The sequence below is a fragment of the Melitaea cinxia genome, chromosome 21 (assembly GCF_905220565.1).
Source record: "Melitaea cinxia chromosome 21, ilMelCinx1.1, whole genome shotgun sequence".
In the NCBI taxonomy this organism is placed as follows: Eukaryota; Metazoa; Arthropoda; class Insecta; order Lepidoptera; family Nymphalidae; genus Melitaea; species Melitaea cinxia.
The window spans coordinates 861,616-876,437 of record NC_059414.1 but is presented as its reverse complement, the minus strand read 5'-3'; the positions used below and the strand labels follow the sequence as shown (position 1 = coordinate 876,437).

The window sequence follows — 14,822 nt, the reverse complement described above, 5'->3', positions numbered from 1 at the left end:
CCGTGGGTGTCGTAAGAGGCGACTAAGGGATAACACAGTTCCGCTACCACCTTGGAACTTAAAAAGCCGACCGGTGGCGGGATAACCATCCGACTGCTGGCTTTGAATATACTGTGTATACAGGCCGAAGACGGGCAGCAGCGTCTTCGGTGCGACAAAGCCAGCCCTGCGGTCACCAACCCGCCTGCCCAGCGTGGTGACTATGGGCAAAACACATGAGTTCACGTTATTTTTGGCGTAAACTTGTGGAGGCCTATGTCCAGCAGTGGACTGTATAGGCTGTAATGATGATGATGATGATGATGAGGTTTTGTTACTATTTTTTCCTCTGTATAATTGTTTTATTTTTTGTCATTGTTGAGCTCTTTATAAACTATTTATACTAGAAATATAATTTTGATAAATTAAGTGTAATCTATATAATTATTCTATATTCTTTCTCTATCAAATCCGGAATAATTAAAACCAAATATTAAAAAATTATAAGAAATTTATTATGGTGTAACAACAGAGGTCACATTCACTTCACTTTTAGGGCATTCTTCCAGACGAACGCATTTCCTGGTTTCGGGATGTCTGACAGTGGGCGGGTCGCAGTAACAGGCAGTGAAGTCACAGATGTGACCCTTTCCTTCTTCAGGCTTAGGATTGGGTTCAGCACATGTTGCTTCCGGAGTCTTCGCGCCACAACCAGTTGTGTAAGCGTGGGTGCCCTCTTCACACTCCCTATGACCTGCAAGTAAAATTAAATTTCTTAGAACGCTCTAGCGTAATGGTGCGTGAGCCATGTTGCACGGTCGAGTATTCCCGTTCGGAGTGGATATTTATGTTTATACAAATATTTATTTCTGGTCTGGTTTTCCGTCATTGTGCTGTCTAGCAGTTTTAAAATCATCCATCCAAATCAACAGTTAGTTATGAATTACAAACGAATAAACAATAAATTCAATATTTCCTCTTTGTAAATATACACATGTAATTAATGTAAGTAAATACTCATTTTATCAACTTTTCAGCACATTAAATAAATAACACAACGGTTATAAGTTTATCTTATAATTAGTTGTTATCAATTCAAAACAAAACTCTTACTATAACTTTACATATTTATAAATAAAACGTATCACTATACACATTTTATTTAATATCGTAATGCATTAATAATTATTAATACTGAATTACTTATTAAAATATATTATAATAATTGTGTTTGCGCGCAATCGAAAAAAAAAACCGACTTCGACACGACATCGACAAGTAATGCAACGCGTACTTTTATAGAATAGCCCGTTGGCGCAGTTTGTAATGGCCTTGCTTTCTGTTCCGCGGGTAGCGGGTTCGATACCCGCCCAAGTAATTTAAATAAGACTATATGACAAGCACCAGCTTTTGCGAGGCGTATGTCCAGCAGTAGACTGCGATAGGCTGATTTGATGATGATGATGATGATGATGACGAAGAAGAAGAATATAGCCACACCCTCTCTTCCCGTGGGTGTCGCAAGAGGCGACTAAGGGATAACACAGTTTCACTACCACCTTGGAACTGATAAAGCCGGCCATAGGCGGGATAACCATCCAACTGCTGGCTTTGAAATACACAGGCCAAAGACGGGCAGCAGCGTCTTCGGTGCGACAAAGCCCTGCGGCCACCAACCCGCCTGCACAGCGTGCTTAATAATGGGCAACACACATGAGTTATATACATATATATATATATATATATATATATATATATATATATATATATATATATATATGTACGTCAACAAAACTTGATTCGACTAAAAGACAAGCAGCTATTAAATTAAACCAAAATGATGTTTAAATTAATATCAAATTTATTATAGCTATTGACAAATTAAGACAAAAAAATAAATTAAAAAAATCTATACTAATAAATGGTGAGCCGGTTTATTTTTTCGCTTATACAGCGAAAACTACTGAACCGATTGGAATAATACTTATACCAAAAGATGCAGCGTGTTTCGGAGAAGGTTTTAGTATATTATATTTTGGGATATTTTAGCGACAGAGGTCGCTAGTCTATATCTATACTAATATTAAAAAGAGGTTAAGTTTCTAACTTTGTTTGTTTGTGGGGGTAATCTTCGCAAATACTGATCCGATCATGAACTTCTTTTTCAGTAACAGAAAGCTACACTATTAAGGAGTGGTTTAGGCTATATTTTACTGTTATTGAAAAAAAAAACATCTAGTGAAAAATAATAGTATATGTAAATCCAGTCGGAGAAATGCGGGCGAGATGAATACGTTACTATATATTTGCATCAAACATAATAATTAATGCCCAACGAAGTGGGCACGGGTCGGCTAGTATTTAATAAGTCACAGTCGAACATTTTTATTTTAACTACCTTTTGATATAAGAGGAGTGTATGACAGAAGCTCATGGAAACCTTTTTTAACTGACTTCAAAAAAGAAGGAAGTTATTAATTCGACCGTAAATATATATTATTTTTTATTATTTATGTTCGGGGATAACTTTGTCGTTTATGAAACGATTTTGATAATTCTTTTTTTGTTGGAAAGGAGATTCCCAAGTGTGGTACCATGATAAGGAAACCAGGATCGAATGATGTAGTCCCAGAGAAATCGAGGGAAACCCTCGAAAATCGTAGTGACGACTAATGCGTTTGGTAATTTTTTCGTCTACTTACGTTGTATTTACTTGTCGATGTAATTGAAGTCGGCTTTTTTTTCGTTTGTGAGCAAACACAATTGTTTTAATTTTAAATTGGCTAATCGAAATTATTGATATTATGATGTATTTGTTTTGTATCTTGTGTAGTTTTAAAGACCTTAAAATTTTCATTATTTCACTCCAAATTATTTTGCTAATTGTATTATTGTTATATTTATTAGTGGAAACTCGTTTGGAAAATGTGTTACTGTTATGTTGTGTATGAATGTACTATTGATTTTGTTTATTTCCCAATAAAAATAAAATAAAATAAAATAAAACCTTTTAACAATCAAAGTATGACAATGGTTCAAACAACCTAACTTTTACAAGCCATGATTGAATGTGAAATAAAAAGACCATGCCTTGTAGCTTTTCAGCCTATTAACTAAATTTTTAATGGATAAATTGAGTCGCTTTTTCTTAACAGTGCATAAAAATTGGATACTTACAGTGTCCCATCACATAGATACAGCCACGTGGATAAGCAACTTTTCCAGCCGTTGTCAACCCGATTAATGCTACCACGCATAATATAACAAGTGACTTCATTTTGTAATATTATATATTATAATTATGTCCGTACAATGTAAAGGTTGAAAATCTTCTGGTGAGCTAAATGCAACGCATCGCTTATATACGTCGAATCGTATCGATATTTTTATCTTTATTTATGTATGTGTGTTCTTGTTTGACTATAATATTCAAGTTCTCGGGTTTTTGATCACGACTATGCATATTGGTTTTCATTTCATCGTGAACAAGTCGTACTGTTAGGATGCCGACCCTGTTTGTCTTTAAAAAAAAAACTACTCTACACCGCTAACTGTTTTATTTAAAAATATTGGACACAATGTTGGATAATTGACTTCCGAACTTTAATTGATGTCCGATCTACTCAGGGCTCTGAGTCTAACTGACTGTTTTAAAATAAAAATAATATTAACGAAGAAAAGGAACAATACAATTGCTGAGTAATGATTAAACTAAAGGAAAAATACTGTGTATAATATAAATGATTATGAAGCTTTTACTACGTTATAAAATGGGATATAACAGTACGGAATTATGAACTAACGAAACTAAAACAATTTTCTAAATCATTGTATGGACTCAACACTTTCCGAATTTCGACGTTTGTATAATCGTCGATTTTAAAGTAATATCCACGTCTTTTTTTCAAATGTCTTGTATGTAATAAAAATATCGTTTTGTATTATAATTAAAAATTCAGTTTGTCTATGTCGTAAAGGCTATGTCAGTTATTATTATAATATTAAGTCTTTGCGCTCTTGGTGGTCGGATAACTTCAAAACATTTTCTAATGTTTACGGGAATTTCACTCATTACAATGAAACAACATTTTCGTATTTTATCGCGGTTTATTAGGTTTTTTAGATGCTTCGTTTCGGATACTTTACGGTCATTCTCCAATTCGGCGTTCTTTGCCTAATTACCGTGACGTTTTTTATTTTTCACTGATTTGACTTAAACACATTAAAATATGAAACAAATCAAAAATACGAAGTCAATAATTATTTTGGCATGTAACAGTTAATTGTGGTTTTCTAGATAATGAGACTTAAAAAATTTATGGGTATGGTAATTAGAAAATTTTTATATTTAATGTAACGGTAATTAGATAATATGCTGTGTGGTTACGGCAGTAAGAATATAGCCACTCCCTCTCTTCCCGTGAGTATCGTAAGAGGCGACTAAGGGATTACACAGTTCCACTACCACCCTGGAACTTGAAAGTGCCGATCGATGACGGGATAATCATCCAACTACTGGTTTTGAAATATACAGGCCGAAGACGGGCAGCAGCGTCTTAGGTGCAACAAAGCCAGCCCTGCGGTCTCCAACCCGCCTGCCCAGCGTGGTGACTATGGGCAAGACAAGACAAGACACATGAGTTCACGCCACGTTTTTCTTGAAATATATTCTCTCTTGCCAGGACAAATGCGACTGATCTCATCTTGCTCTACAAAAATTTGGACGTCTTGTTTGGTTTTCTCTACAGTAGTCCCTATATTATTATTATGTAAATACTTTGGTTCTATTTCTTTATCATGACTTTGTTTTGGTTTTGGATGTAGCGTGTTTTATATTTCAGTCTTAATGCTTGCTTCCTGTACTTTTCTTTTGCTCTTCTTAGCTCTACTGTTTGGTCTCAAATATGACATTTCTTTATTTGTTTTCTATACATGCCTTCTAAATAACAATAAGAGTGAGATTTTTTTACGTATCAGTTTCTCGACAGTTATCTTTGAAGATGGTGAAGTTGGTGAAGTTGGTGTTGAACACAAGGAAGACGCTCGTTCCGTAATATTCACACTTGTATCTTTATTTTCGGTCAAATGCTCATTATTGATTAATAATAAAATAACATACTTTCAGTAGAAGATGATGACAGAGCACTAGATGGACGCGGCGTTGATGTGGTTAAAGAAGGTTTAAAATTTGGTGTCTTTTTCAAGGGAACTAATTGTTTTTCAAAAGAAGTCGACTGCAGAAAAATTTGGTCTTGCTGATTATCTTCTTTTTTGATTTGGGATTTTCGGGACAATTTTGTACTGTTTTAGTGTACTTTTTAGCGCAGCGAGTATGATAAATCATTGAGATGTGGTGTGACAAAGTTTCAAGAGGATCTGTTATATTGTTATCAAGCACCTCTATATCTAAGGTCACTTCTTCCTCGATTGTTTTCAATTTTCCCTTTTCCTTTTGTCTTTTATAGTAAGCTCTGAAATTTTCTCTACTTCTTTTTTGAGTTTTCTTCCGGCTTTTGGTGACATTTCGCAGATAGGCAGTATTTTTTTTTTAATTTTATTGTACCCTTCTTTCTCCTTTATTTTTTTTTGATTGCTAATACAAAAAGGGGCATTTTTAATTCGTTCTCGGCATTGTCGCGCGGCAAGCCTTCTATTTTCTTTAACTTCCTCTGTGGTCTTTTTAGGTTTTCCTATCTTATAAATTAAATAATTTGATGAATGGTCAGCATATAATATAGACATATTTACGGACAATAATAATAATAATCTACGAAAACCGCGGTAAACAAGTATTACTTTTTCATACAACGGTAATTATAAAATATGGTAATTAGTATACGGTAATTAGAAAACGATAAATTTTCATAAAAATGTTTAAAACCGACACAGTATACAAATTCTAGCTTATTATAACGTACGGAGGCCAAAGTACTGTCTCCGTTTACATGATCAACTTGGGTCTATTTTAAAAATCTAGTATTAAAATAAGAACAACGGTAATTAGAAAAGTTTTTAACCAAGGCTACGGTAATTATATACTCACGTGCTTCATTGGCGGTACACTAACATGAGAGTCATACAACTGCTGATGGACCTCGGTACACACTGAGGAGACGCGATGCGTACGGTAGTGATGTGCCAAATACTTTTATTTAGGGATGTGCACTCGAGAACAGCAGATGTTACGGTAATTAGAAGTTTCCATTGGACATACGATTACTTCATAATAATTATTTGTAGACTGGTTCTATTGAGTTGATATTTTTTTATGCGATAGACGCTGCTTAATATTGTTTAAAACGTTGAATGGATCAAAGTAAATCTATACGCTATAAAAATTACAAGCAAGTTTTAAGATTAAGTTGGTGTGCGGACACGCCACGGTAATTAGAGAACAGAGGTTTTTTGAACATAAGTTAAATTAATTTAGTCTTAATTACTTAAAACAGAAGCCAATATTTTTTTTACAGCTAGGTACGGATGCTATCTTTAATATATAAAAAAGTGCATGATTGAATATGATGATATTACGGTTTAAACAAGCCCGGACACGAAAAATTTGCTAATCGGAGAATGGCCGTTTACAGCAACGATCGGTACGGTAGGAGTCCCCAAGAACTTGTTTCATTGTAATGTTAAAATGTATAATTTATACATTCCTTTTCCCTTATGTCATCCCTATGACAATATTTTCTATCAACATTATATCTATACATATAATAAAATGGTAGGAAAGTCAAAACTGTACATTGAATATTTTTTTTAAAAGAATACTTGGGGTGTGATCTACAATCGATACCGAAGTCAAAAAAATAGTTTTTAGAATTTTTGTCTGTTTGTCTGTTTATCTGTATGTATGTTCGGGATAAACTCAAAAGGTAACGCATGGATTCTCTTCAAATTTGACATGGAAATCAAATATGGCTACATATTATCATGCTATCACCTACCGGGAACGAGCAGTAAACCTTTATTACCTCAACGCATTCTGTAACAACGTGTAATCTAACGACGCATATTTGAATGTTGTTGTTATTATGTTAATAACCATGCTATATAAGCTAGCTACACGCTATAAAAATCACGCAATATAAGTAACTAAGCCGATAACAACTTTTAAACTTTCGCGTTTCATTATTATATTTTAATGTTCATACGGGGATTAACGCGAACAAAATTTTTTAAGGTAAAATATATTACCTTGAGGCCTGACGTTTCGGCCAGGTTACACCAGCCGTGGTCGCAGGCAGACTGATCCAGCGATGTCACGACTCCGCTGTCAGGGTAGATGTTTCTTCATCCACCCTCAACTCGTGATTATTGTCATTTGTACCGCGACACACAACACTTATTATGTCCCTATTCTGTAAGTCAACCGGAAGGTGCCTATTCTGATATTGTCATTTGTACCGCGACACACAACACTTATTATGTCCCTATTCTGTAAGTCAACCGGAAGGTGCCTATTCTGATATTTATCAGAATAGGCACCTTCCGGTTGACTTACAGAATAGGGACATAATAAGTGTTGTGTGTCGCGGTACAAATGACAATAATCACGAGTTGAGGGTGGATGAAGAAACATCTACCCTGACAGCGGAGTCGTGACATCGCTGGATCAGTCTGCCTGCGACCACGGCTGGTGTAACCTGGCCGAAACGTCAGGCCTCAAGGTAATATATTTTACCTTAAAAAATTTTGTTCGCGTTAATCCCCGTATGAACATTAAAATATACTAAGCCGATAAACATAAATTAATATAAGTAGACACGACAATTTTAAAGCAGCGCCATCTATGAGATTTTTCTGTAGATATGAAATGTAAAGAAGAAACGGGTAAATGAATGTTATTTTAAAAGGTATAATCGTAGGTATTTTTGGTGCTGTATAGCGTTCACGCAGACGACGTCTGGTCAGCAGCTAGTTATTAATATAAAGATTACGTTAATTAAATATTTAACATAATCTTTATATTTTTCCAATGTAAAGAATTTTATTTATCCATCAATCTAGTCTGGCATAAATAGAACTAGAAATTAAGTGATTGTAAACATTTTATTGTAACGTAACAAGTGAGATCCTATTCCTTACTTTTTTTAGGGCATTCTTCCAGAGGAACACATTTTTTGGTTTCGGGATGTCTGACAGTGGGCGGGTCGCAGTAACAGTCGGAGTAATCACAGATATCACCCCCGTCTACGTCAGGCTTAGGATTGGGTTCATCACAGGTTGGCTCCGGGGTCTTCACGCCACAACCAGTTGTGTAAGCGTGGGTGCCCACTTCACACTCCTCATAACCTGCAAGTAAAATTGTATTTCTTAAGCTACACTGGTTATTGCTTTCAATTAAAGCTGCTCTATTTGACTAGCATATTGACATAGATAGTCAGTTTTGTTATCCAGGGGTTGCAATTTCAATTCCCGCCCTGAGTCTAGATGTAACGCTTTAGCCTGTAATGTCCCGCTGCTGGGTATAGGCCTCTTTCTCAATGTAAGAGAAGGATCAGAGGTTTATCCACCACGCTGCTCCAATGCGGGTTGGCGAATATATTCTCTATAATGAGTAACGATCGCTATCAGGCGTACATGATAACAATCGGAACCAACGGCTTAACATACCCTCCAATGCACGGTGGGTTGACCCACAAGGACTACACAAACATCCAGACCACGGCAAACATCTGCATGGCCTATACAAATGTTTCTGATGTGCGGGGATCGAACCCGCATCCGCCATCGCAACAGCCACAAACCAGTACTGTGACCATTGCGCCAACGCGTCATCCAAGTCTGGATGTATATAGCTTAGATGCTAAAGATATTACTTTATTAGTTGGTTTTAGCTTCAGAATCAATGTAAGCGTTAAATAGCTGCTACCTAGCTAAATATTTAAAAAGTTGATTCTAATAGAGTTTAGACATCTTAATCCTCAAGCACATTCTTAAGTTACAACATAGACTTTTCTGTATTGGTCCCAAAGAGTTTATGATTCTTTATTCATCAGTTCACCCTATCGCAGTCCACTGCTGGACACAGGCCTCCGCAAGTTGGCGTCAAAAATGGCGTGAACTCAAGTGTTTTGCCCATATTCACCACGCTGCGCAGGTTGGTGACCGCAAGGCTGGCTTTGTCGCACCGAAGACGCTGCCACCCTTCTTTGACCTATGTATTTCAAAGGCAGCAGGATGGTTATCCCGCCATCAGTTGGTTTTTTTAAGTTCTAAGGTGGTATTGGAACTATGTTATCCCTTAGCCACCTCTTACGACACCCACGGGAAGAGAGGGGGTGGCTTTACTCTTTACTGCCGTAACCATAAAGCAGCATAGCATGTTTCTATATTAGTTCTGGTAAAACAGGTCGTAAGGAGATAAAGCCTGTCACTGTGTACAGTAAGTAATGTGTAAAATAAGCTTCACCACTAACCCATGAAATTGGCCTCTTTTAATGAAACAACTTTTTCAGATTTTATCGTGATTTTTTAAGATTTTTAAACTCTGATCTTGCAAGAGAGATGCTGGTGGATGATGAACGCTAAATTCCTCACGTATATGGAATGATAAATGCATTAAATGTAACATGTTGAAATTTATCAATATGGCTTAACAATTTTGATTTAAATATTAAGGCCGTCAGTTTTACTCCATTTACCACTAGCTAAAATATCGTTAGGTATTTATTCGCAATACACACTGAGATAACTTATAAACAGTGGAATGAGAGTATATCTGCAGATCATCTACATAGAGGTAGTAGAAAGAAGTTATTACATTACATAAATATTGAGAATAAAAGAGGGGATATCAAGTCACTTTGCCACCAGTATTGACCATTGATCAATTTGAATATTAGTCATTCAATTCAAATTCAATTCAATTAAGTTATACAAGTGCTGTGTGGCTACGGCACTAAAGAATTTAGCCACCCCCTCTCTTCCCGTGGGTGTCGTAAGAGGCGACTAAGGGATAACAAGGTTCCACTACCACCTTGGAACTTAAGAAGCCGACCGATGGCGGGATAACCATCCAACTGCTGGCTTTGAAATACACAGGCCGAAGACGGGCAGCAGCGTCTTCGGTGCGACAAAGCCAGTACTGCGGTCACCAACCCGCCTGCCCAGCGTGGTGACTATGGGCAAAACACATGAGTTCACGTTATTTTTGGCGTAAACTTGTGGAGGCCTATGTCCAGCAGTGGACTGTATAGGCTGTAATGATGATGATGATGAAGTTATACAAAAATACAATTAACTATTAAAAATACTAAAGTACAAACCAATTATATGTTTATCTATAAAACGATTAAGTATTCATTTATATTATATTTAAAACAGATGCCTTGTAATTATTATAATGTTATCAACCAAAAAAAATTAACTTACATTTAAAAACAACTCGAGATAAAATCTAACGGAAAGTTTCGAAAAGTTGACAAAAATTAACAAGACAAATGAAAAAACATTGCTATTATTATTTTACATACAGCACATATGAACAAGACCTTGACCCGATCCAGAAGAAAGGTTATAATGACCAAACGAAAACACGTTGAGGCGTTAATTATGGAACTGCGCATTAAAATAATATGAGTCATAGATGTGTTTGTTGTTATCTAGAAGTTTATGATTATGTTGTGCATTTCCGGATACTAGACACAAGATTAACAAACTATTAGGAGCCGATGAGTGAGAAAAGTTAGCTTTTTTAATATATTTTTATACAACTATATCCGCAAACAAGCATACGGCTCACCTAATGGTAAGCTATTACATAGCCTATAGACGCCTGCAACACCAGAAGCTTTGCAAGTGCGTTGCCAATCATACCACCATACCCCCCCCCCCAGGAGTCTGGTCACCTTACTCAGACTTTCAGCCCAGACCTCTCCAGACTATGAACAGGTTATTAGATGATAAGGGTTCTAACAACACGATCATGGTTTTAAAATCCACAATTGAATCTAAGATAGTAAGAGTACATATATTATTAAAATGTAGTTTAATTTTTCATGTAAATCTCCTCTTCTAAATTTATTTATTTATTTATTTATTCATGAGTCGACACCAACAAGTAGTACAACAACAAATACAAAATTAATAAAGTAAACATCGGTATCTAGATAATTGCCTACTTTTTTACAGATGTTCATAAATAACTAAGAATATCGTCAAAATCGAAATAAGTCAAATTAAAAATTGTCCATGTAGCATACAGTAATGAATATTCGAAATTAAATAAAAAATATATTGTCAGAAACTAAATTATGAAAAGTAAAATATAAAAACTAAGGTCAAAAACATTTAAGAAAATTTTAATAATAGTGAGCAAATTATTGACAATTCAACTAAAAAATAAATTAATATATCCACTTTATGATATATATATATATATATATATATATATATATATATATATATATATATACTTACTCGCACATTCGCACCTTCCATTTTTTTATAATGATAAAATTAAACCCATGTTACTCAGTGATAACATAGCATTACTCTATTTTTTTTTTTTTTAATCATGCCAGTACTTTTTGATTATTATCTATTCCAAACATTTAAAAATACAAACGTACTACAAATTTTTTCTCTTTGTAATATTGAACTAGTATTTAAATAAAGAAAACGCATATTTACTTTCTACCTTTATATATATATTTTTTTTTCGTTTTCATTCATTTCAGTTTTTTTTAATTGCATAATAATTGTATACTCACATCTTCCATTATATAAATACAGCCACGTGGATAAAGAGATGTTCCAGCCAAATTCATCCCAACCACAATATAACAAGAGATTTCATTTTATAATTTTATATTTATATTAAAGTTATGCCCGTACAATGCGAAGGTATTAACGAAATTATTGTAAACAATTTTACTAAAAAAGAAACAAATTTTACCTTTTTAAGATAAAAGTAAAGAAACCATGCATTTGACTGTACATTTTATTATTGTTTCATTTTTATTTGACCCACGTTTACATATAAATTGGGTCGCTTTTTTTTTAGTGCATATAAATTGGATACTCACATTGTCCCATCACATAGATACAGCCACGTGGATAAAGATCTATTCCGGCCGTAGTCAACCCGACTAATGCTATCACACATAATATAACGAGTGACTTCATTATGTAATATTATATATTATAATTATGTCCGTACAATGCAAAGGTTAAAAATCTTCTGATGAGCTAAATGTAACGCATCGCTTACATAGCTTCCACGTATCGATATATTTTATCTTCATTTATATAATTATAATGTTTCTTGTTTCTGTGTGTGTATTATATACAAGTTCCCGATATTTCAATCGCAATTATACATTTTGACTTTCATGTCAAAATGTACAATTGCGAACGAAAAATAGAACAGTTTTCTGAAACGTATGAACTCAACACTTTTCAACTTTTAGATATTCATTCAGCAGTTTCGACGTTTGTATAAGTATCAATTTTACAGTAACCCCCAAGTTATTTTATTAAATGTCTTGTATGTGATAAAAATGTCGTTTTGTATAATTATTAAAAACTAGATGACCCGGTGAAGTTCGTATTACCGACATATATTTGTGAAAATATAGTTATAACTTAATAATAACAATATTTTTTCTACATTAAATCGCTCGCTTCAGTCTGTAATATCCCACTGCTGGGTATAGGCCTTCTTTCGCTATGTAGGAGAAGGATCAGAGCTTAATCCACCACGCTGCTGCAATGCGCGTTGGCGGATATATTCCATACCATGAGTAACGATCGCTATCAGGTGTACATAATAACAACCGGGACCGACGTCTTAACGTGCTCTCCGAGGCACGGTGGAGAGACCCACAAGGACTACACAAACACCCAGGTCATGGCAATCATCTCTATGGCCAATACAAATGTTTTTCGTATGCGGGGATCGAACCCGCAATCGCCAGCGCAATAGCCACAAACCATGCTGCGACCGTTGCGCCAATATGGCGTCTACATTAAATGCAACGCTTAATCAACTAAAAAGTTGACTGTCGAAAAAAGAAAATAAATAAATAAATTTCAAGACTATAATTGAAATCTATCATATTGATGACTAAGTGACAATTTTTATTCCAAAAAAGAGCACTTTCTGAACGCACCTATAAATATTTGACAACCAAGTGACAGTTTTTTTTTAAAAAGACAAAAAAATCAAATGTTTAACAGCTAGGAATATTTTGTGTTGGAAAATTAAATTGTCATTTTTAGTATTTTCCGTTACTTTTTATTTATGTTTCTCACCGTTAAACCTTCCCTAACTTCCACAAATATTCCAAGATTGGAATTAGCCTCGGTCCAGCAATTCTCGGGTCTTAGCGAGACAAACGAACAGCAATTGATTTTTAAGCTTTTGCTGTTCGTTTGCATATACTAATATTATGTTGCTGCTAAAGATTTATTATCATAATTAATAATAATAATACTCTTTGTTTTACACCATTAAAAGAAACAACAACAACAAAAAAACATAAAATGAAAGATGTGTATGTATATATAGGCAGTCTTATCTCTGAAAGGCCGATCTCTTCCAGACAACCTTTGGGTATAGGACACGAAATAGAAACTGCAGTTAGGAAACATATTATATGCATAATTGTGGTTAGGTTGCGTTTTAATCAAAATTAATTAATTAATTTTTACACTAGCTGTCATTTATAGTCATTATACAATGTAACATTAACCAGCCGTTGGACTCAAGGTGGTCTGGTAATATGTCAAAATGATATAATTAATACATGTATTTTCCCCTTCTGACCATATAGTTTTCAATCTTTCGCTTCTTTATAATATACTTATTTTTAAAAAATTTGCTTAATCTTATACATTTTTTTCAATATAAAGAATGTTATTGTCATATATTTATCAATCTATTATTCTGGGATGATCGATAATCAAAAATTAAATTTTTGTAATCATTTTATTGTAACGTAACATGGGCGATCCTATTCTTCACTTTTAGGGCATTCTTCCAGAGGAACACATTTTTTGGTTTCAGTATGTCTGACAGTGGGCGGGTTGCAGTAACAGGCAGAGTAGTCACAGATGTGACCCCCTTCTTCAGGCTTAGGGTTAGGGTCAGAACAAGTTGCCTCCGGGGTCTTCACGCCACAAGCAAGCGCGTAAGCGTGAGTGCCAACTTCACACTCCTTATAACCTACAAGAAAATAAAATATAACAACTACTCGATCATAAATCTAATGGAAAGTTTATTAAATATATTATAAACAAATCAATAAAATCGTTTTGTTATTTTACATACATAACAATTATGTACAAGATTAAACCTTGACGTAACCCAGAAGTGACTTATTTGCAGAAGCAATATTCGGATGGTCAATTCTAACTAGTAATGTAAATAGACTACACGACAACGCATTAATTTGTATGGATCGTAGACGTGTTTGTGGTATTGTATATTATGACTATATCATTATTATTATTTTTTGAACTCCCGACGCAGGATTCACTTTCAATTTTCGATTGAACTTTAGTCCTTAGGAGATGATTTAAGACGTGCGTTATGAATTTTTTTTTTAAGTATTGTAATCATTTGAAATAATTAAATAACGAATACACTTTACAGCGCTTTTTGTTGTTTATGTAAGATGTAGGTATATCCCTAATCCCCACACACTTCAGCCTATCCACTGCTGGAAATAGGCCTCCACAAGCTCGCGCTAAAAATGGCGTGAACTCATGTGTGTTGCCACGGTGGGCAGGCGGGTTGGTGACCGCAGGGCTGGCTTTGTTGCACCGAAGACGCTAATCCCTAATCCCTAATCCCTATAATACTATAAATGTAAAGGTAAGTTTATTTGTAA

General features: G+C 34.8%; 1 protein-coding gene across 1 annotated transcript; it reads right to left on the bottom strand.

The window, feature by feature from the left end:
- Window positions 1-472: 472 nt before the first annotated feature.
- Window positions 473-12,178, bottom strand: LOC123664175. The gene is made up of 3 exons (XM_045598773.1): window positions 12,015-12,178; window positions 8,071-8,277; window positions 473-733 (listed from the first exon to the last, which is right to left on the bottom strand). Exons 1-3 carry the CDS (start codon window positions 12,112-12,114, stop codon window positions 495-497), a joined length of 546 nt encoding a protein of 181 aa, XP_045454729.1. The 5' UTR covers window positions 12,115-12,178; the 3' UTR covers window positions 473-494.
- Window positions 12,179-14,822: the final 2,644 nt, after the last annotated feature.